A 22,500-nucleotide genomic window follows, 5' to 3' on the forward strand; every position below is an offset into this window, starting at 1 on the left:
TTTTATCTTTTTGTCTCGCAGGATGTTAACGTAATAAAGGGGTTTAGAAAGCCAAGTATGTTCTGTTACGGTTTTTATCCAAGGTAGTCATTAAAATGTCAGCTTCGTGTCCAGTCTGCACTTTACCTGTAAATGCTCCAATGTGAGCCGGTAGCTGTTTGCGTGGATTAAGTCCTGTGTCTTCATCCCTCCCTGACTCCATCACTTACCTCTCTGCAGACGTGTGTGTCTTTTCTGCGTCTTTCACACATGATTTTCCTTCTTTTTCTTCCCTTACTGTACTTTCCTCACTTCCCTTAATCTGCATTTATATAATAGACCCAGGTTGTTATTGCACACACTCACACAAGGGCATACTGTGCATGATGTGGTTTCCGTAAAGCCCTTTATAAGCTTTAAAAGAATGTTCTAGGTTCACACCGCCCTCAGGTTCTTGGCGGTTTGCAGAACTTTATGTTCTCTGTCACGGTTTCCTCAAAAGCCTCATTCCCATGTTTGAGTATCCTCCGTCTCCCCTTTACGAGATGAAGCTACCGCAGTGTTTGTTTTGGGACGTTGGAGTGCCGCTTTCACAGGTTCCCTCTACAGTTTTTGTTTTTTTTTTCTAAAATTTGATGTTTAAAACTCAAAATGTTTGTATTGAAGCCCAAGTTTGTGGTCTGCAAAGAAGCAGGCCATGTGTTTACCCTCTGCCTCTCTGGAAACAAACAGAGGAAAGTGTGTTGGGGAGATTAGCTTTCTAAAGATGCATGGAGCCTGGTTAGGGCGCTGCTCTCCGTAAGTGGCTGCATGGTCGCATGTTCTGCGTAAATGTACGCAGTTTGCACTGCAGAGAACAAAAAAAAGGGCATTTTAGTTCAGCAACAAATGAAAACTCATTCTTTTATAATGGCACAAAGTTTCACAGTAACAGTTTTTATGATAATGTATGGAGGTGTCAGCCACAACTGCCTTTAGGTTGCAATAAATTCTGCAAAGAGTAGCAGCAAGTCTTGTTTGACGTTTTAATAGCGAATTTTTCCCACAGTTGCGTAAACACAAGGCGAGATTTCAAAGGAGAGGATTGTTCCCATAATTGCCTTTTCCTTTTCCTTCAGTTAGCCGAATTAATCGTTTTCATAAATCTTCTCTGCTGCATTCATTCGGGTGGAGTGTGTCATTAAAAGTGATTCGTACCTTTTTTAGCTCAAGGTTTGAAACTGAGCAGATTTATTGCACTTTCCAACAGAAGCGGTCTGTGGTGGATTCTGCACCTCAGCCCGCTGGTTTCAGGACATTACCATGAAATTTAAACACTCATCTTTGTTTTTGAAAGGAAGAGCGTAACTATATGGTAATTTAATATCATTTTTACATTTTGGGACATGTTGGGAGTGTGTGAAGTGTTATTTCGAAATGAGCTTAAATCTTCTCCTCCACACAGCTAACTAACTTGTTTGGTCGGTTTCCTCTAAAGAACAGGAGTTGTTCTCATTCTTAATCCCGATTGTTGAGCGTTTGTCCTCAAGTGAAAGACAGACAGGTGCAGCAGCCGGAGGAGAAGAGAGGTGGAACAATATAACCAGCTATTAGGAAGGCTTCTGCGAAAGATGTGAGGATGGAGTGAAAGGAAAGGCAACGTGAGAGCAAGATAATAAATCACAAATCTAGGAAATGTCTGAGACTCATTTCAGGCTGGAAAATATTGGACTAAGACAAACCAAAAAAATGGTGACAGAAGATATTACGCCTTTACATGTGTGTGTGTGTGTGCGTGTGTGTGTGTGTGTGTGTGTGTGTGTGTGTGTGTGTGTGTGTGTGTGTGTGTGTGTGTGCTCTCAGAGAGCCGATGGTGTGAGTCGCTCAGGGGATCAGGTTGCAGCACCAACCACTCAGCAGATTCCTCAAACTTTTTCTGGCCGCTGTGTGTTTTTCTTCTGTGTGTGTGTGTGTGTGTGTGTGTGTGTGTGTGTGTGTGTGAGACAAGTGTAAGCCTTAGGTTTTATGTGTGTAAGTGCGTGTCTGGTTTAGCCCTTGAATGATGTCGGTCTATCCTCCCCAGCCTCAGGCCTAGTGTTAACTGTCAGGGCAGAGCAACAAACAGCAGTTGACCTATTGTTGGGGTGGAAGTGACGAGGTCGAGAGAGTGTCTTTGTATCTGTGTGTGTGTGTGTGTGTGTGTGTGTGTGTGTGTGCGCGCACCTGAAGTCGACAACTTAATGTGTACCCATCAGTCTGCCGGTAGCCTGAGGCCTGACTGTGTGAGAGCGAACTACAGGCGGAGAAGGAAAGACAGTCAGATCTCAGGCGTCTTTCTGCTGGGTTAAATCTGTCGGTGTGCAGCAGCCTGACGAAGGCGTTAGCTCAGCTAATGTGGCGCTGACAAGCAATCCCACTGATGACAATCAATTCGGAGACTATTGATGGATGATTGAACAGGATTCAAGCTTTTTGAGAATTCGGCTACAAAAACATAACAGCAGGGTGTCACATGGTTTCACAGAAAGCGCTGTGTAAATAGCAGACTTACGGGTAACGGGGTAATTTGAGTAGCGCGCACGCAAATCCTCATTGACGCACACTGCAACGTGAGTATTTAACAAACTCTGAGCTAACTTACAATTACAAGAGAAAAAGAAAGAGGTGAGTGTTACTTTCATCGCTGATGCATTAATAATTATGAGCTGGTTGTCTCTCAGTGTAACACACATCATAATTCAGCATGCATACCCACACACATGCACACACACACACACCTCTTGCTCGCGCAGTGCATCAGCGCTGTGTCCCGCTGTTAAGTGCTCTCCATCAAAAGCATTCCTCGGCTCTCCCCTCTCGCTCCAGTCTCACTTCCCTGCCAACAACAACGTTGTGTTGGACTCTGCGGACCCATCTGACTCTAAGACCAGTGGAACGTTAAGGGCATTAAAAACCCAGCGCTCCATCCAAAACCAAAACATGAAGGGCAGTCCCGGCTGTCAGGCGCTGCCAAAATATGCAACACGAAGAATCACTAAATTACCAGGTAATTTTTCAGCACTGAGACAAATGACAAAGTATTTGGATGCGGAAACTATTTTTCGATCGCTTTCCAGAATCCTCAGTTGTGCTCTTGGAGTTTATAGCTCTTCTTCAAATGTAAAATATATTACAAATCCTGCTTTCCCAGCCAGGTATGCCGTTGTTTTTTGTTTTTTTTTTATTTCTAAGAAAAAAATCCTTCATGTAAATGTCTGTGAAGGCATGAGTGGATCTGATTTGAACAAACATTACTGAGTTCAGACGTTAGCTGGCAGCGATCTTTGAATTTCAAAGAAATATGTGGAGCGGAGAACCAAAGAAAACAAGCTAAACTCCGCTGTGTTACATCTGCCCATGTTTGCGTGTGAAGATGCAAAGGTGTGCTGTCAGTATTTGTCGGCCAAAGCAAGAAAAACAGTCTGTCTGCACCAGAGTGTGACGAATAGCGTCAGAATGGATGTCTGCGGACTAACCTGGATGAGACACGGCCCAACAAGTCTGCGAACGCTAATCCGCTGCTCATGAGTACATTAGACCAGACTGAGCTGAGCCAGGCTGGTCGGCACTAAACTGGATTTGTTAAGGCTGGAGTGGACTGGACATTATTAAACTATGCTAGACGTAGCGTAGACTTGACTAGACTTAAGCCAAGCGTTAATACTCCACTGTGGACTAGGCAAGACTGAGCTGGAATACGCTAGACCAGAGATTTTCAGAGGGGGAGAAGGTGAATTTAAATCTTCCCACATATACATCATACTGTGTGACACACACTTGCCAAGTACGTCCATAAATCCACTTAGAAATCACAGAAAACATACCTGTGCTTTACCTGCCTGAGAGTCATCATGTGTTAGCTGTCCGTACATCAGTTGGTACATTGCAAAAGAGCTGCTAATTGCTAATTCAGCATACTTTCAGTGCTGTCAAAAACACTCAAATATGACTCAAACTGTAGCCCACCGCTAACTAACTGACCCCACGGCAACATTATGCTTCCTGTTCAGACTGTACAGATAAACAAATGATCTTAGTGAGTTTTTAGAGGTCCTGACTGGCCGGTTTTGTCACCTTTGGATCTGGTCAGGCTAGCTTCTGGCTCCAGCATCATATTGAACTGCCAGATGTATTTCCCAAACTGTCAAACTGTTCCATCAGTAGAACCCGAGCAGTATATTTACAGTTGTTTGGGGAGTAACCGGTCAAAGAACAGACTGTATGAGCTGATTTCTGCTCTGCTTTATTTGGCCTTCGGGCTCCCTCCCTCAGCCACCATGCATGCAGAGGATGTGCAGCTCTGAGCTGGAAGGTTCTGCCTCTGTGGGAGCCGTGTGTGTCCGACGTGGGCTGCGTTTGCCTTGGGCTGTGTTTTTCCTGTCATTAGGCAGAATACCAGACACGCACGTACCATATAACCTACACACACACTCCCTGTGTATAGGGCTAAAGGGAGGCAGGGTGTGTGTGTGTTTGTGTTTGTGTATGTGTGTGTGTGTGTGTGTGTGTGGAGCCAGACAAACAATCTTCAAGGTGCTTTAGATTGTTGTGGGGAGCCGGTTGCAGGCAAGGGAGCCCCGTAAGCCCTAAATGGACTAAACAGACCCAACATACACACATGCAGACACACAAACACAAAGACACAGGTTTCCTAAACAGTATATTAACAGACAAAGATGCACAAGCAAAGACACATGGACTGTAATTGACATTACTTGACTATATGCAATAATAGTAGCCATTTTCAGCAGCACAAAATGACTCACACATGTGCAGAAACACACACACACACACACACACACACACACACACACACACACACACACACACACTGACCCTGTGTCTCTGAAAGAGAAGAATAGATTTTTTACTCACTTAAGTTTCACCCCTAGAGACAGATTTAAAAAGACTTCACTTTGGTCATGGGTTGTGGAGGAGGAGGAGGAGGAGGAGGAGGAGGAGGAGGAGGAGGAGGAGGAGGAGGCTGCTGCTGGTGTGTGTTCCGTTCATCGGAGAGAGATGTGGGAGAGGTTAACTGTTGAAAGTTTGGAGGTTCAGGTAGAGGTCCTGCTCCTGCGATCCTCTGGGAAAGAAACTGGGGAAGCTGTGTGTGTTTGTGTGTGTGTGTGTGTGTGTGTGTGTGTGTGTGTGTGTGTGTGTGTGTGTGTATCTGAAAAAGGCAGGAGAGCAGTAAATCAAGAAGGGAGAGATACGAACAGGATGGTGTGAATGAGCGTGATGAAAGAGAAAAGAGAGAGCAGGGAGCAGAATAGAGAGGGGAAAAGAGTGATGACAGGCAAAAGGAGAGGACAGGAGGATGCAGTAAAGGGAGGCGAGGGGTTAAGGGCAAGATGGAGAGAGCTGAGGGGAATGAGATTTCAATCTGCTGGAGAAAGGAAGAAATAAATAGAGAGAAAGAAAAAACAGGAACATTAAAGGGACGCAGTTTATATGGAGAAAGGAAGGAAACAGGAGTAAGAAAGAGGAGAAAGTGGAGTATAGAAGGAGATAAACTGTGTATAAAAAGGAAATGAGAAAAGAGAAAGAAAGAAGGGTGGAGAGGAGGAAAAAGGAGGCCGAGTGAGCAGTTGGGCCCCTGATGAGAAAGCCATACAGCTGGATGAACGCACTCCCCCGTGCAGGAGCGAGGAGGATGGAGGGAGGGGAGGAGAGGCTCCCGTGAATACCTCTGCGTGACTAATGTCTTTTTCACACATTTCACCTCCACCCATCCATCATTGTGTCCGCCTCCCGCTCTCCTGTTAAAACAGCAGCCCGTCGTGACGGCAAATACAAGAAGACTGTAGCCGTTCTGCGTTTTTATAATCAGCTTTATGTACACCGCTCTCCGTCACCTCGTTCATCTCCTGCGTCTGCAGCTGCATCTTGTTTTGTTTAGGTGACAGCTGACAGCTGGCGACGGCTGGCCAATGACGGGACGGGGCTTTCTTTGGAAGTGTGAGACCCTGCAGGAGCGCTGCGAATCCGTGATGGTTCCTGTTGCTCATACAGGGGTTTTTATGGGAGAAGAAGTCCTCAACTTCTACTTTAAAACAGCAAGTTAAAGGATAACTTTAACAAAACAGGGCAAGTCTGCAAGGGCAGATTAAAGGTCTCCATATGAAACACCTCAGATGTTTATATTTGAGGTGTGTCTCCATGCGTTTCTTATCTCCATCAGACCATATGCATTCTTCTAGATAAGCCTCAATCAGGCACATTGTTCAGCTCAAACCACCGTTTGTCCTTCCTTCAAATCTTTCAGGACGTGACCTGAGGGGGTTGTTTTCTGATGCTCCTCCATACAATTGGCTTTTGTAGTCCGTTAGGACACTTTGTTTGCCGCGTGGTGGCCTATTATGCGTTTACAGCACTAAATTTGGAGGGTATTGTTTTAACCCAGAAGGAGTAACGAGAAGCCAAACGGAGATGTACAGACTGTGCTGAACCTTTCTGACTCCCACACTCCTCCTGCTTCCATCGCTCTTCTTCCTGTTTGTCTTTCTTTGTGCTGCTCTCCTATTCGGCCATATTTCATCGCCTTTCTCCTCTCACACTTACTCCCTTAAATTCCATCCTCCCTCATTCCCTTCATTTCCTTCCTTCTTCTCTTCCTACCTTCCTTCCTTCCTTCCTTCCTTCCTCTCTGTCTCCTCCTCCTCACCCCTGTTTGTCCTCTCCATCAGCCCCACTTCTCGCCATCACTCTCTAATTTCCTCCCCTTTCCAAGTCAGTAAGCCTGCTCCTCGACCCCCTCTGTTTTCCTAGTGTGCAGTTTCACAGCAGAGCGGCTACCGAGCGGTCAAGGTCACGCCTGATTTTATGTCTGGACACGACATCTCGCTTCATATTAGCTCGGCTTTGTGTTTGCTTCCCGGGAGAGTCCATTGTCGTCCGTGTTAAAATTAGCTAAGCCATTATGAACTTCTTGAAGGTTAAGGGATAATTCCTGTGTTAAATGCCATATTTGGAGGCGTCTCTGGCTCTGAGAATAGTTGTGAAAATGAGATCAGGCGTTACAAGAGGTCATGCTAACCTGTTGACTCACCTGCTTCTCCTCTAAATGCCTCCATCCCTCAACACACCTGTTACTGTGAGGAGGCAGCCAGTCAGACTCTGTGAAACCGCACAGTCTGCACAGAAAATGGGGCTGAAATGAGCAGACAGTGGTCAACTGTTTTGATAACTGATTCATTTTTCAGTGGTTGCAGGTTCTCCAAGCTGAGAATTTGCTGCTTCAATAATGAAAATAATCATTAGTTGCAGTCTTGTATAATCTAAACCTGAATACAGGCTGGTATGTGGAATCGGATGTGAATGAAGTTTTTGATGCCTCAATGGATCATAGTCCTTAGTAGGAGGATACTGTATCTCTGCCAAAGTGGCTCAGAATGACCTATTAAGGCAAAGATATGAACCGTGTGGACACTAGTAACTGCTACTCAGTGGTTTCCACTTCTGCCCAGTTCAAACAACTGGATTTTACTGCTGCTGGAAACAAGTATCACACATTTTCTGCAGGCAGGTGTGTTTACAGGTTTGCATGCATCAAGTCACCCGGCTGTTTACAGGGAAGAGAGAGGAGGAGAAGTGAACAAATAACATTTATCTGAAAATATCTCAGTGTTTAACAGTGTTTCATAACCTCAGTATCCACTCTGCTTTTCCTTCAGGTCCACCCAGGGTGGCAGAGCGGGTGGCCCACCGGCAGAGCATCCGCCTGGGTCGCACCATGAAGCTGCCCTGCCCCGTGGAGGGCGACCCCCCGCCGCTCATCATGTGGACCAAGGACGGCCGCAACATCCACAGCGGCTGGACGCGGTTCAGGGTGCTACAGCACGCGCTGCGTATTAAAGAGGTGGAGACTGAAGACGCGGGGACTTACATCTGCAAGGCCACCAACGGGTTCGGCAGCGTGAACATCAACTACACACTCATCGTTATCGGTAAGTGGTTTGTTAGAACTACGCTGCCGTGACACCAAACAAACCTGGATTACACAGACCAAGCATGAAAAAAGTGCACCGGTGCTACAAACATGCATATATTAAATATTACCTTTTTTTGACGTGAATCTACCAATCAGTTAGACATAAATCTTTCTCTGGAGGAAGACTTTGAGGAAAAGTGCAGTCTTAAATTGAAGGAGCTGTGTGTTTTTCATGATGACAGACTGATAAAAACCAGCCTTCAGTGAGTAAAACACCACATTCAGCTCTTTTATTTCTCTAAGCCTCTCTTGCCTTCTTCCCATTCATTGAACCGTGCATTTAGTCTACATCTTCTCTCCTTCATTACACATGATTTTTCACTCTTTATTTTTCTTTTTCTGGCTTTCTTTGTTGTCCTTCGTGCTCGCTCGCTCGCTTCCATTGACTGTGTCTCTGGCATGTAATTAGGCAGGGGAGCCTGGTGGGGCCTTTAGACGGTAATCAAGCCTGCGGAGCTCCTCAGACGATGAAGCACTGCTTTTGTCTCAGTTTTCCTGCTGTGTGTGTGTGTGTGAGACCGCAATTGTTGTGCTCGTGTGTTCCTCTATGATTATGAATGAGAGTTTGTTAAAGAAGATGCTTTTGTTTTTCCCCCCGGTTATGTGTGTGTGTAGGACACTGCGTCAGTGTAATATGGAATGTCTGTCTCAATTTTGATGTCTCTATAAAAGACTCATTGTTGTGCCTTTTTTTTTTTTTTTTTTTTTTTTTTTACATCCCGACTCTCCAGAAAGTGGAGTCGGTTGTCACAGGGTCTGGGTGCGTAAATCTTCATGTTTGTGTCTCAGTTGTGCGTTCTGTGAGCCGTCGTGACCCCGTGAACCCAAATACAGGTGTGTCTCTTTCTGTACTGGGACTGAAATATCTGCTTCCCTCAATTCCTGTCCGTGTAAACAACATACCTGGAGGGGAGACAGTGTGTCAGTGTGTGTCTGTGTGCTGCCGAGTCTCCACGCCCCTCTATGTGTGTGCATCATTCCATGTGTTCCTCCACATGCCATTCTGTGTGTGTGTGTGTGTGTGTGTGTGTGTGTGTGTGTGTGTGTGTGTGTGTGTGTCAGGTTCCAGCGATCCAGAGAATCTGACCAAAGCATCTCTCTCTGCCCAGCGTCAGCACTTCAAAGACGGGCTCGAGTAAAATGCCCCCAAACAGATACGAGCCGCCGATATATTTTGTATTTTACTGACTGGAGATGATGATTGACAGAGAATCGATCGATCAATCGAATTCGACTTTGTGCCCGAGTGAACAGTCAGACCTCGTGGCTTACCGATAAAGTTGTGCATTTTCTTGGATTTTCTTCTTACTTATCTCATAAAACTCTTAAGATTCTTGGTTTTGGTAAGTGATTTGTGACGTATAAAGCGTCTGCATTGGTTTTCTTCTTTTCGATGCAGCTATACGTTCCAGTTGTTGTTGCAGGAAGACATTTTCTGTCCGAGCTGGTACAATAAATTGGCATATTTCCAGGAAATAACATCCTTTTATCTCCAGTAATGATTATCGGTATGTGATCCAAAGCTGTATCGGTCCTGACCTGAACTTCAAAGGCAAGCTGGCATACAGAGGGCAGCGGGGTGGGGGTCGGGGGAGGGGGGGGCAGCAGCTGCCGCTGAGGTCATCCAGGCAGACAGCTGCTGCCTCCCTCTCTCTCTCTCTCTCTCTCTCCCTCTCCCTCGTTGGCTCGCTCGCTCGCATTCACTGTCCCTTTTATTCACTTTCACATGTGCACGCGCACACACACACACACACACACACACACACACACACACACACACACACACACTTTAGAAACAATGGACTGGGCGAACCCCCGTTGCCAAAGCAGGAGTTTGTCATTTAAGTTGAAGCCTCATTGGACACTGAGGATCGAGACTTTGAATGGAAACATGTGGCTGCTTCTTTGACTAAAGACCACCAACAGTAATGTCACCACATAGATTTAAATATAAACCTCAAAGTGTTTATTAGATGTAACTGTAGGCTGTTTTTATGCGTCTCCAACAATATGGGTTCAGTTGACAAAACAGTTTCACCTCTAAGACCACCTCGAGCACACAGAGTCCCTCTTAGTGTGTGAAGTTTGCCCAGTTTTCGATGTGTAATTTGACTTTTTAGTACTTTTTGTCCTTATACTCAGTTTTTTCAGGCTTTTCCCTTAAAGTCTACCGTTCAGCGACACCAGGACTCAGCCTGCTGGATGTCTGACACAATCAAAACCCCCAAAACAGCTCGACACTGACGTGAGATTGTCGACTGCCGCTTCCAAACTGGGATTAGGAAAATTGTCGCCAGGAACTCCCCCCGCTGCACACGCATGAGAGGCTCCATCACAGCACTTACACAAATGACAGCTATAGATACTCCAGCTCCACCAGGGTAACCTTCAGAGATGACCCCCCCCCACCTCCCTGTAATCAAGCCAGGAGTCATGCCACAGCATCTCCTCAGAGAGGCAGTTAGCGTGGAAGGAGGTGTTTTCATAGCTGGAACAATCTGCATAGGCAATGAGTTAAAACATGGAGGGAATAGATGGATGCTGAGCTCAGCTGTCTCAGTCTGAGACCTGCGTTCATCGGCGTGCGACTCGATGGTCATTCGTTTTTTACACTGTAGTTTTCTGCTGATAGTTTTCCTGGTTTACTCCTCTCCTCCTCCTCCTCCTCCTCCTCCTCCTCTCCTCCTCCTCTCTGCTTTCATCTCCTCCTCTCCTGTGTGGTCCTGCGGTAATTATTCAGCGACCGCTCCGCTTCACAGTAATGAGCCCACACCTGTGTCTTATTGTCTTTCCCTCTCAGTTTCTAACCCAAAGTATCGTTTAACACCTTTTTCCTATTAGCACTCAATCTCATTCCTCCTCCCTCGGTCAGCTGGCTCATTTTTCTCCGACCGCGTTTTAATTTGTATCAATATTTTCACAGTTTCCTCTTTTTTTCCGGGCGTAATAGCATTTGATTGCAGTAAAACATCCACTGTACCGCTGCCCAGTGGCTGGAAGTGATGGAGAGGCGTTCTGTGAAGGCTTTTGTTGGCGGGGGAAATTAGAAGATTCCTCCGAGTGTTTGTTCCTTCATTGTGTGTAGGTTGGCAAACGTTTGCGTGAGTAAACAGTCTGTGTGTGTGTATACATGCTTGTTTATCTGATGCGTGTACGTACGAGTGCGTCGGTGTGCTCAGATTTATGGGACCACCAGTAAAGTGAAACTGAGAAAGATGTTTTCTCTCCTCAACAAACCTCAGAGTCCTTCGAAAACCGAATGCCAGGCGAGCTCTCATTTCTTCCTCCCGCTCTGTCTCTTCACCGCTCTTCTTCTTCTCCGCTGTCTGTCTTTGTATGAAACTCTGAGATTGTTTCCCTCCTCCCAGAAGAGCGAATGATAGAAAATTTATAGTTCAAACCAGATGTGATGACAATGGGAGCGTGTCTGGAGCGGAGCTGGGAAGCCGTGCCTAAGAAGGAAGGAAGGAAAGAAGGAAGGAAGGAAGGAAGGAAGGAAGTTTGAGTTGTGTGGCTGAGTTTTTTCTATTCATCGACACACTTTTTTTCTGAGAGTGTGTGTTTGCCTGTCAGTGTGTGCATGCAAGTCCATTCATAAGTAACTGGTGTGATGATTTGTGGTGATTTAACAGCTCGACCACAGCAGCTGACATCTGGTCATAATTGGAGAACAAAGAGGAAAGAGGCCGAGAAAGATACCGAACTTAGAGTGTTCAAATCAGTGAGCTCGCATGTGCTTTATGCTCATCAAGCGGCAGATATGCAATGAATTTTGCAGTGAAAGCGTGAGATGAAATGTGACAGTAAACTCAAAACAAGACTTGAAAGAGGATTGTTGCGGGAAAATGATTCAGTTTTACATCTCTCAAATGAAGCTTTCAGGATTAGTGGACTAACGCTGCTGAGATCAACTAAAAGCTGTTTTCCCTCAATCCAGACTGACAGCCGGACGTCACACAGCCCCGTTATTCAGCGTGATGCTCCGTCCAGACCACATGATTTCAAATAGTCGCTTCGGTTTGCTTTTACGTCACAGCGTGCTCTTCATCCAGGTTTGCTCTCTCTCCATTTAAACGTACCGTATGTGTGAGTCTGCAGCTGTCTTCCGGCCAGAAACGAACACATGGGATCAGGTTGCAGAGCAGCATCATCTCTGTCCCTCAGTTCCTCCGTCCTGATACCGTCTCTGTTTTTGTCTTCTCAAATTACGTTGTTTTTAATTGAGGTATCTGGTGCCTCGTCTGGAGAGGATGTAGAGGTGGCCAAGGTTTGCAGCCTAATTGGTGTGAGTCTCTCTCTTACACACACACACACACACACACACACACACCCTCACCCACCTACTTTCAAGCACACCAGGGCAGCTGTGCTAGTTTATGCTGTATTTTCCTGAATGTGTGTGTGTGTGTGTGTGTGTGTGTGTGTGTGTGTGTGTGTGTGTGTGTGTGCGTGTGTGTCAGGGATTTGGTGTTTTTTACCACCAGATTCTTCTGCTCAGGTTACGCATGCAGCACTTTCTCAGTAAACGCATGCCGTGAAGCTGCAGCTCGCTGGTTTGCAGGAACCGCTCGGTTGGTGTTCAGTTGAGGGTTTGAGGCCTCACAGGGGATTTTTTTTTTGGGGGGGGGGGGCTCAATGATGATTTACAGAACATGAAATAGATATTATTCTAAAACGGAGCCCAGAAATCGATGTGTGGTTTAGCCTCCCTCCTCTTGGTTGCCTTTACGAGCCTAGAATCCAGCCTGTTTCTCCCTTTCTTGCTGCCTGGATGAAAAGATACTAAAAGATGATTTTACAAGTTTGACAATAAAGTGCATTTATTCTTAGTTTTTGAGGTAAATCATTGCAGCACCATTGGCCCGTTCTACCACCGGCATAGACAGACAGGAAGCATGAGATAGCAACAAAGGCCCCAGCCAGGACCTGATAGGCATCTTAGGCACCTAGATCTCAGTGATGCCTCAAAAATGCAGCGTTTGACGGCATAACTGCTGCACCACGGGTCAGAGTTTGACAAACCTTGATGGTTGACTTGTTAAGAGTTGGTTAAAGCAGAGCTGAGAAGGTGTTTCCACGCTGCTGCGAATCTGTTCAGTTCACGTCTGTCCTCCTGTTGTAACAACACGCCGCCCTTACAGCGAGGTAGACAAAGCGGTTCCTGCGGAAATCAGGGTGGCACTGTGGAGAGCAGAGATGTAAACATGCTGGTGTGTGTAATGTGTGTGTGTGTGTTTATGCTCGTATGAGAGAGCATGGGGGGGGATTGTGGAGTTGCAGACAGGAGGAGAAAGAATGGAGTCGGGTTTCAAAAGCTGTTTTTTTGTCGAGTCCGGTTGGGACAAACGCACTCAGATGCACAAAAAGATATATGTGCTGTATCTGTGTGCTGTATCTGCGTGCATATACAAATCAACAAGACAGGACAGGAAAACGTAACGTTATTTTTCCATGCACACGCACATCACAGGCAGATGTGAACAAAATACAGATGCATTCACACACACCCACACAATCACGCACTCCTCAGGGGCCCTGGCCTCCATTTCACGGCTGTCTGTCCCACATCCTCTCGTTCTGCCTCGTTTCACTTCCAGCGAAGAGACGGAAAGAAGATGGACAGGAGGGAGACGCAGCGAAAGAAAAGAATAAAGCCTCTGTTTTTTCCTGGCTTCACCCCGAAGACGTCAACAAGTCTGGAGAACCAGAAATGACGATAAAAAAAAAAAAAAGCTGTGGAAATCCGTGTCCTAACAGGTTGATGTGTCACGCTTGAATCCAGAACACTATAGGGATCAAGAGAGGCGTTTCTGCTGTATCTATAGAAACTGAGACTTCCTCAAGAGAGAAAGGAAAGGAAACACTTTGTCTGCGCTCTGATTGATGGATCGGTCTGCGGAAAGTGCGGTGTAAAACCACCACATCAAAAAACGAGGACGTCAGTGGAAACAATCCAGAGAAAGTTCATTCATTTGTCTCCCGTTGCCTCCTTCCCGAAACTCCATCTCATGTCTTACACCTTCTCTCTCTCTGCCCTCTCTCCTTCTTACATCTTCTCCTCTCTCTCACGACCCTCCTGCGGTCGTATCCCTCCCGCTCCACCGGCAGGCGGAAGATGTCTTTTCTCCCGGGCGTCTTTCAGCCCCTCATTCTTCCCCCTTCTGTTTGCCTTCATGCTCCATTTACACCACTGTGTGTGCATTTTTGTGTGCGTGTGTGCGAGTGAGTAAGTGAGTATGGCTTGCATCCACTGATTGTGTGCCAAGTCAAGTTCTCATAGACCCCTAATGGGTCTTAAATACCCTCTGCTTGCTTTAACTTCAGCTCTCCGTTCTAGATGCCATCTGTCAGTCAGCGGGCCTTTTTCTCGAGACCCGGGCGGTGAGTCACTCTGAGCGGGAAATCCACCCTAAAACACAAGTGATGCACACGTTTTCAGTGATTTGGGAGACTTTAAGTGCTGTTGTCTCTCAGCGAAGCTTGAAATCTCTTCATTTCGGCTTCCTGGGTCTCAAATCTTCCGGCACGTCTCACTCAAGTGTGAGTGGAAGCATCTGAAGCAAGTTACATGCATCAGTTCTTGGCTTTAACGACATCATCCACTTCTTCCTTTTCGTGCTGTCCTCCATATATCCCCTTTCTCCTGCTAACTGCTCCTCGGTCCGTCTCTTCCATCCTTTGGAAATTCTGTTTCAGGGTGGAATTTGCCTTTAATTTCATCTGCCAGCTGCTCTCAGAGCCTTTTCACAGAAACTCCCTCATAGCGAATATGAGGTGTAGCTTTACTTCTTTGTGTGTGTTTTGGCTTGGCGGGCATCCTTTGAGTACACAATATAAGTAACAAATGTAGCAGAATTTAACACAGGTCATTTGGTGCACCACTGCTGACATGAAGTACACTCTGTCCCTAAATGTGAGTGAAACTATGTGAAACTGAATACTTGAGGATGTGGGCTGCTTTAAAGTAGCTCAGTTCCTCAGTTTGTTTAATGTAATTAAGACCAAACTCCTCAGTGTCCAACAGTAACAAAAGACGGGAGAAGGGCAGAGGCAGAGGGAGGTGAGGAGAAACGAGCAGAATTACCGGTGATGATGAGGGAAGGTGCAGAAACTGAGTGGCTGAGTGAAGGATTGAACCTGCACCTAAAAGTATGGCAATCATCAGCCGAGTTTCTGTCTGATGTCAGGCAAAATTTAAGCACGACTTTTAAATGTGGCAAAAAAAAAGAAAAAGAAAAAAAAAAGTGCAAATTATTCGTGTTTCCATTGCCTGGTTTGGACATGCATGGCTATAATTAACCGAAGAGAAGAAGAAGAATGTTGAAAACCAAAAGCAACACAAGCCGTGCCACCTGAGAGAAACATGGAGATGAATTTGTTTAATTTGGGCAAGTTAGAATTGTTCTTTCATGTCAGGTAGCGTTGGCCATGATTCATGCTGAGATGAACATTATGAAGACAAAGAGCGTTCTGGGAAGACGATGACCGCAGAAACAGCTTCCTCTTTTTCTTCTCAGTCTTCTTCTTCATCTTTGTTTTTTTTTTTTTTTTTTTGCAAATTAACACAAAAGGCGAAAACCACCTCAAGTGATATTGAAGAAGTCTTTTGAATTTTGCTGTTTTCATCAAGTTTTAACAAATGCTGATGAGTGACCAATAGGACTCGATATTGCACCTCATTATTTCTTTGGTGGAGACTGAAAAGTGACACCAAGTATCAAAAACAGGTCTGTACTGCAGTCTGGCACAACTTTCTCATCACATTGTTCCTGATTCAAGTCAAAGTTTGGCCAGTTTTAGAAAACGTATCAATGAAGTGTTTTTCTATCCATACTGAAAGTCAGGTGTCGTATTAGACTGTCAGTACATTCAAAGATACTGAATTCTGCTCTCCCAAGTTTGATAGTAGCACTTCATTAATGACAAAATCAATTACTAAAATTCAGATTCATGCATTTTTAATAAACAACTAATTGATATCAGTAAGTGAGGAAGCGACTGTGTGAGTAAACGCGAGGTAATGATCAGGCAGGGGGAGTTCAGACATGTGAAAGGCATCAACAAATCCTCTCAAGGAGACACTCACTGCTCTCAGAGTGGTGCTTGTCGGAGATGTGTCCTGCACTCCACCCCCCTCCCACTCAACAGCCACCCACCACCAACCCAAGACCCCGAAGCTGCAGCCCACCTACAACTGAAAGGAAACGAGGTGCTTCAGCATCCTTCGCTGCATAACTCCACACAACGACGACGACATTCTCACACACACACACACACACACACACACACACACACACACACACACACACTGCATGAATGACTGGGAGGAGGAGGAGGTGGAGAGGGGAAGAAAGAGAAGAAGAAGAAGAAGAAGAAGAAGAAGAAGAAGAAGAAGAAAGGGAGTTGGGATTAAGAAAGAGGAGGATAAATTGATATATGAAGCCATTATTTAGCTCAGTTTTGATTTTGGGGGGTTGAATTCAGTTCTGATAAGTATGTATTGGTTATCAATAGCCTTTTTATACATAAACATAGAAACATAAGCAAACTTTTGATTAAAGAACCCTTGTATTTAGATATTTCTGTACCAAATTTTGCCCACGGAGATCCCAAGAAGGGTATTTCATGTTATACGCTAAAACAAGACGATAATGTCGTATCAGTAGATGGATAGACGAGGGAAAGGAAGAGACGGATGAGGAGAAGAAGAACCAGATTCAGAAAATATCACAAGGAAGGGAAGGAGGGTGAGTGGGGGGGGGGCGCCGGGGCTTCGTGTCTGATCAGAGCAGTTAGCAGGGGAGCTGTGTACTCCTGAATAGACAGCTTAGTGGCCATTATGCGGTCTGGAGGATTTGTCCTGTTCACTATTGTTACCCTCAGGAGGTAGCGACACACACACACACACACACACACACACACACATTCACACACACACACACACAGTCACGCACACATGCAGGCACACGTTCATATACACACACACACTTGCTTCCTATTTCATTCTGATTTTCTTCATTTCACACTTTATTACTTTATGTCTGTATTGCAGTCAAACGTGCCCATGACTTGAATGCCAAAAACACACGTGCTATGCCCCCCAGCCTGTTGCGCCCCCCCCCCACCCTGTAACTCCATAATAGGCCAGTCTATTGACAGACCTGCTTGTTCGCTGAAGGAGTCTTTTCTCATTAGGGCTGGGATTTTGTAGCTGGCCCTGCAGGCTCCATTGTCCCACTCAGAGCGGGTTATTAGGCCTTCCCGCTGTAGCAACCCCCCTGCTGAATAGGCCTCGAGGAGCGGAGAGCCTACGAAGGGCAGAACAGGGTCTGGCAATTAGCAAAGACATGTTTGAAGAGAGGAGGGAGAGGGAAGAATGGAAGAATCAAGGAGAAAGAGAGAGCGGACCTGCGCTACAAAAAGGCTTCTTTTGAAGTTTTAGAAACTTTTGTCTGCTTTTTGCTGCTTCGCTCTTGCGCCATCATCAAAGGCTGGTTCTTCAACACGCAACGTCCCTCCTCCTCCTCCTCCTCCTCCTCCTCTCCCCTCTCCTTTCTTTTCTCTGCCGTTCTTCTCTCATTCGTTACTCCTCTCCCCGAGAATGCATTTGTGTCAGCGCTGAAAAGCCCTGTATCTTCTGCAGCCGCTTTGATGTCTTAATGACGACGTGAAGAGCGAATTATGCGCCGAGATTCCCCCCTTCAGCCTCCCTTTGTGACTCTTCAGATTCCAGCAGTTACATCTGGCTTCTCCAACCTCACCTCGCTGACAACAAGCAGGCGGGATGCAGCAGGAAAACACGCTCAGAAAAAAAGCAGCAGGCATGGAAAAACTTCCACTTATCGAAAGGTTTATCACAGTTTCAGCTATGTATCCCAAAGCCAGCGTTTTATCTGGTTTGGTTAAGTCTAGCTCGATGTTTTCTTGTCATGTGGTTGCAGAAGGCGGGTAGGCTGAGCTGGTTCTCTGCCTCCATGCCATATCTCAGCCCCAGGAAGTTTGATAAAATGCTTTATCGCTTCTTAAACATGCAACATAGCTGAGGTGAAAAGGGGCAGACGAGAAAACACTGATTACAGGAGAAAAAGTGCTGACTGAAATATCTCGTTGAATTACATGTAATCTGAAACAGACAGTGTAAAAGAAGAAATGAGCTCCAACAGGCCGGTTGTGTTCGGAGCCATCAGGTGTGTGTGTGTGTGTGTGTGTGTGTGTGTGTGTGTGTGTGTGTGTGTGTGTGTGTGTGTGTGTGTGTGTGTGTGTGTGTGTGTGTGTGTGTGTGTGTCTGCCTGCATGTGCTTACTTGCATAACGCTGCCGCATTCCACTGCATTATATTTCACATAAATGCACGCGTGATACGTTTTCGCTGTGTTGTCTGGGTAAGGTGTGTGTGTGTGTGTCGAGCTTTTCCCTCATGGCTCTTAGACAAACACTGCGATGGTTGTGCGGCGCCTCCGCTATCAGCCTGAAGTTTGATCAGTGTGACAGCATGCTGAAAACTGATACACACAAAAACACACACGCTCTGTGGCCGTGACCACAATCTCTTCTCTGCGTTCCTTTTGTTTCAGCTCTGTGTGTGTATTCAACATGGTTAGATTATAAGATGTGTCTTTGTGCCTAAAGGTCTTAATTCTGCACGCATTTCTTTTTCTTTTCCTCTTTAGCGAGTGCTCACAATTCCTTTTAATTCCAGAGGTTTTGAGCTTTTACACGATTGTCCACGCTTACGTTCAAGGCTAACGAGCTCAGACAGTCAGATTTAAGCCGTCGTGACGGGCCGAGCGTGTCCTCCGCTGAAACTCCACTTGGCCCGCAGACCATAGCTAACGCAACAAGTGAAAACAGAAGTAAGAAGAAAGGAAGGCCGAGCGGAGGATGTGTACACGCTGTCAGACACGTCGTTAAACGATGAGAACAAGCCGCAGAGTTGAGCCTTTGTCAGCCCACGCCGACCCCTGTCCTCCTGTCCCTGTACTGTATTACTGGTTTTCTGCATCCCTGAGTGTGTGCTAGCTTCAATACCACTGCCACACACCAAGAAACATGGCATCGTTGTCACTGTAAAACGTGCTTCTTAATGTGTCCAATCGGGATTTGAAAGGATTTTCCAAGCCTAAAGGGCATGAAAGTCCTTTGACTTGTAGATGACTTTGGTTGAAGAAATTTTCAGCTGACGGCAGCTGTGCATGTTTCCTTATGACACAAGTGCACCTCTTACCTCATGCACATACTACAAACAACTGCCCAATATGTTGTGTTAGTTAGCTTCACCCAGTTTCAGAGTCTAAACTTGTACACACACTCTCCTTGACAACAAGAACAAACATATGAAAGCATCTGCTCTGCTGAAACGTTCTGCAGCAGAACACTGACTGCTGGAGGTGAGTAAGCAGCAACAGAGCATCCCACTGGGCTCGGATAAGAAGCTGCATTATTACTAATCCGCAAGCAGCTCTGGGTAACGCAAATGAGTTTTGAACAAAGCAGGCATCAGCGTGAGTCATGTTGAAACGTCGCCCAGCAGCACATCATGATGAGCGGGTTAGTTTTACGTCGTTGTAAATAGTTACTCATCAAAGACGGCCTGTCAGCGTGCGGCCTCGCTCAGCCCAGAGTGCCAGCATCTTTGAAGTGAAACAGGACGGCCGCATGTTCTCCACACACACACTTAAACACCTACTGGAGGGCGTGCGAACACAGGTGCACGCTCGCAGATCTGTGCAGTCATAAGTGTGTGCAGAGCAATCATGCTCATGCGCGCGCGTGTGCACGTGCGTATGACATACCCGCGCTTGAGAGGTCCGGTGGTTGCTTTGAAGTGCCACTTGTTTTAAGGCCTCTCCGACATTCCCGCAGGGATCGCAGCGGAGTTTAACACTCAGCGCTGAGCAGAGCAGCAGTAGGGCGACCTGGGTCACATAGAAGCCACTTATAATTTATTATGTGTAGATTATTTTCCGGAGAACACCGGTTGGGTGGAGTTAACTGCCTCAGGATGAAGCAGTCACGTCTGGAGAAATAAAACTGTCCTTCAGCTGTCACACAGTCTCATTTCCTAACATGATTAAAGCTCAGCATACCAGCATATATCAGCCCTGCAACAAAATGTATTCATTCACCGTATAAGCAAAAAAACACATCAACAGAAAGACGTGAATGAAAATTGGATGTTAGCGTCTGTTTGATCAAGTTGTTTGATCGACTTTAGCTACTTGTGCACAACTTATTCACTCTACTGAACTTTGTATGAAATATTTTTTGGGGGTTTTTACACAAGTGTTGAATTGTCTTCATTTAGCAGATGATGCATCAGATAAGACAGGAAAAGGACTACAGAAGCCATTAAATGATCAGCATCAGGAATGATTGATGAATAGTCAGGAACAAGGAGGAGAAAAGTCTCACATATGAGAATATTGAAGCAGGTGAGATTTAAGGGGGGAGCTTGTGCAGTTTGCAGGAAACCAGGCTTTTAGTAGTTCTGATCGCGCCCCCAGGATCCCGACTTGAAAATCAATTCAGGAATGTAAGATGAGAAAGAGGTCAAATGGGGAGAAAACTAAAGTGCTAATGAGTCGATATTTAACTGGAGTATAATTTGATACCGGGAAGAGCACGGTGGGCGAGAGAGAGAGTGATTGAGAGTTCAAAGACCTGAGCCGAGGCCGGCGGTGTGCCTTTCAAAGGCGGCGCGTGGCGATGGATGTGAGAGATTTTGTTAATTCGGCAAAGCAAAGCGCCGCCTTGATGTTTACTAGAGTTACACAGGCAGCAGCTGGACGAGCACACACGCTCACGTGTACGTGCGTACAGTAGGGCACGTCTTCCCTTTCAGGCGGATGCACTAATGCACACTTAAGCACGCAATAACAAATACACAGTGCATACACATAACAGACAACGTGCTCATTCACCTGCACACACTCAATGATAAAGACATACTTTATGCATAAATACACACATAGTTGCATTCAGGAACAAAGACACACATTTCCATAACTGCTGCTTTTGTTACTAAATCACTCAGTTAGAGGCCACTTTAACAATGATAGATGGGGGCCACCAGCTCATTTCTGTTGTTTTATCATCCGTCGTCCTGAAGGAATTACTGAAATGTTTCTGCCTCCTGTCCCGCCTTCACACAGGAGAGAGGCTGCACGTTGCTGATGGGGACATCGTCTATTTTTGGGATGTGACAGCAGTTTTTATAAGCCAGGATGGTTTGAGGTTGGAGCAAACTACTAAATATATCTGACTTGGTGCATCTTAAACAGACAGTGCATCTGGCACACGCCGACCTGTGAAACTCCTGGTTTACACTGCAGAGGCCCTTTGCAACAGATGGCGTACATCACGTACAATTCATTTTAGAGGCTTTAAAAGGTAGAATTATACAATATTTTGAAAGAAAAAAGCAAATTTTAGAAATAGAAAGACAGTTGTAGTTTGTGCAACAGAAACTGTGTTTTTCTGTTGCTTCCTACCTGATTTTAACAAGATTTTTAGAGTGTGAGTCAGTATTTTTTGTATTTTTGATCTGGAGAGTTACCGAAGACAGTGACCACAGGATTAAATCAGATATGGTGATAGCATTGTTTAGCACTGTTTTAGCGAACATTGTGTAATGCACACCTGGTAGACAGGTGCATAGGAGAAATGAAGTCATGCAAAAGATGCGAGTGCGCTCCTGCACAGTGTCAGCACTGTGAAAAACAGGCTTCCTTGCTTGTCTCATTTTATGTTAGCAGGTTTAAAACATTCATTATTTTCCTTTGAAACCATGTCTGTGTAGTTAATTTAGAGCAATCATCCCCTTCGGGTCACACAGGACCATCTGCAGCTCTTCACGGACTGTCCGGCGAGTTTGCCTTCGACTTTATATGTCGTCTGCCTAACCTGCACATACTGTATGTTTCCACTTCTGTGATCTCAGAGCCCCCCCGTGAGCGGCGGACATGAAGTAATTCACTAATTCCACTGAATCATTTCTGCCCTTGACTGGATCGCCTCCATCACGTCAGTCTGCTGAGCGGAGGGTCAAGGCTTCGGCTGCATGTTTGCCACATTTCCGTTGTGGCGTCCATCTCCGTTTTTTGGGTTTCAGCCCGCGCTCCACGCAGACGCTGTTGCTCCATCGGCGACGTGTGAACGGTGATGTAAAACAGCTACGTGATGAAGCACGCGCGCTGCACATGCATATGGAAGAGGAGGAGGAAAAGGAGAAAGAAACAAAGAGGAAGACACTATAAAAAATGAATGAGCTTAACCAGGCGCTTTTGATTTGCAGACACACGTGTGCGTGTGTATGAACACACACACAGAAAAGCGAAAACTTGATCTCTCGCTGTATATTTTCAGAACTCATAAACCCCATCATTGTGTGACGTTTATGAGAGAGTGTGTGGAACCACTTGTGCCTCGTGCCTGTATGTTATTTCATCGCTCTGTTGATATTTTACGCTCTGACACAGTCCATGTTCAGCGTTGGAGGAGGCCGGGGCGCTCCGT

General features: G+C 45.9%; 1 protein-coding gene across 1 annotated transcript in view; it reads left to right on the plus strand.

Moving 5' to 3' along the window:
• The window catches only part of fgfrl1a (fibroblast growth factor receptor like 1a), a 65,261-nt gene that overhangs the window by 18,232 nt on the left and 24,529 nt on the right, over positions 1-22,500 (plus strand). Inside the window, exon 3 of the mRNA XM_076738823.1 lies at positions 7,671-7,943. Within this exon, the coding sequence (XP_076594938.1) occupies positions 7,671-7,943 (273 nt within the window). The remainder of the gene's footprint in view (positions 1-7,670; positions 7,944-22,500) is intronic.

This window comes from Chaetodon auriga, chromosome 9, assembly GCF_051107435.1.
Source record: "Chaetodon auriga isolate fChaAug3 chromosome 9, fChaAug3.hap1, whole genome shotgun sequence".
Taxonomy (NCBI): domain Eukaryota; kingdom Metazoa; phylum Chordata; class Actinopteri; order Chaetodontiformes; family Chaetodontidae; genus Chaetodon; species Chaetodon auriga.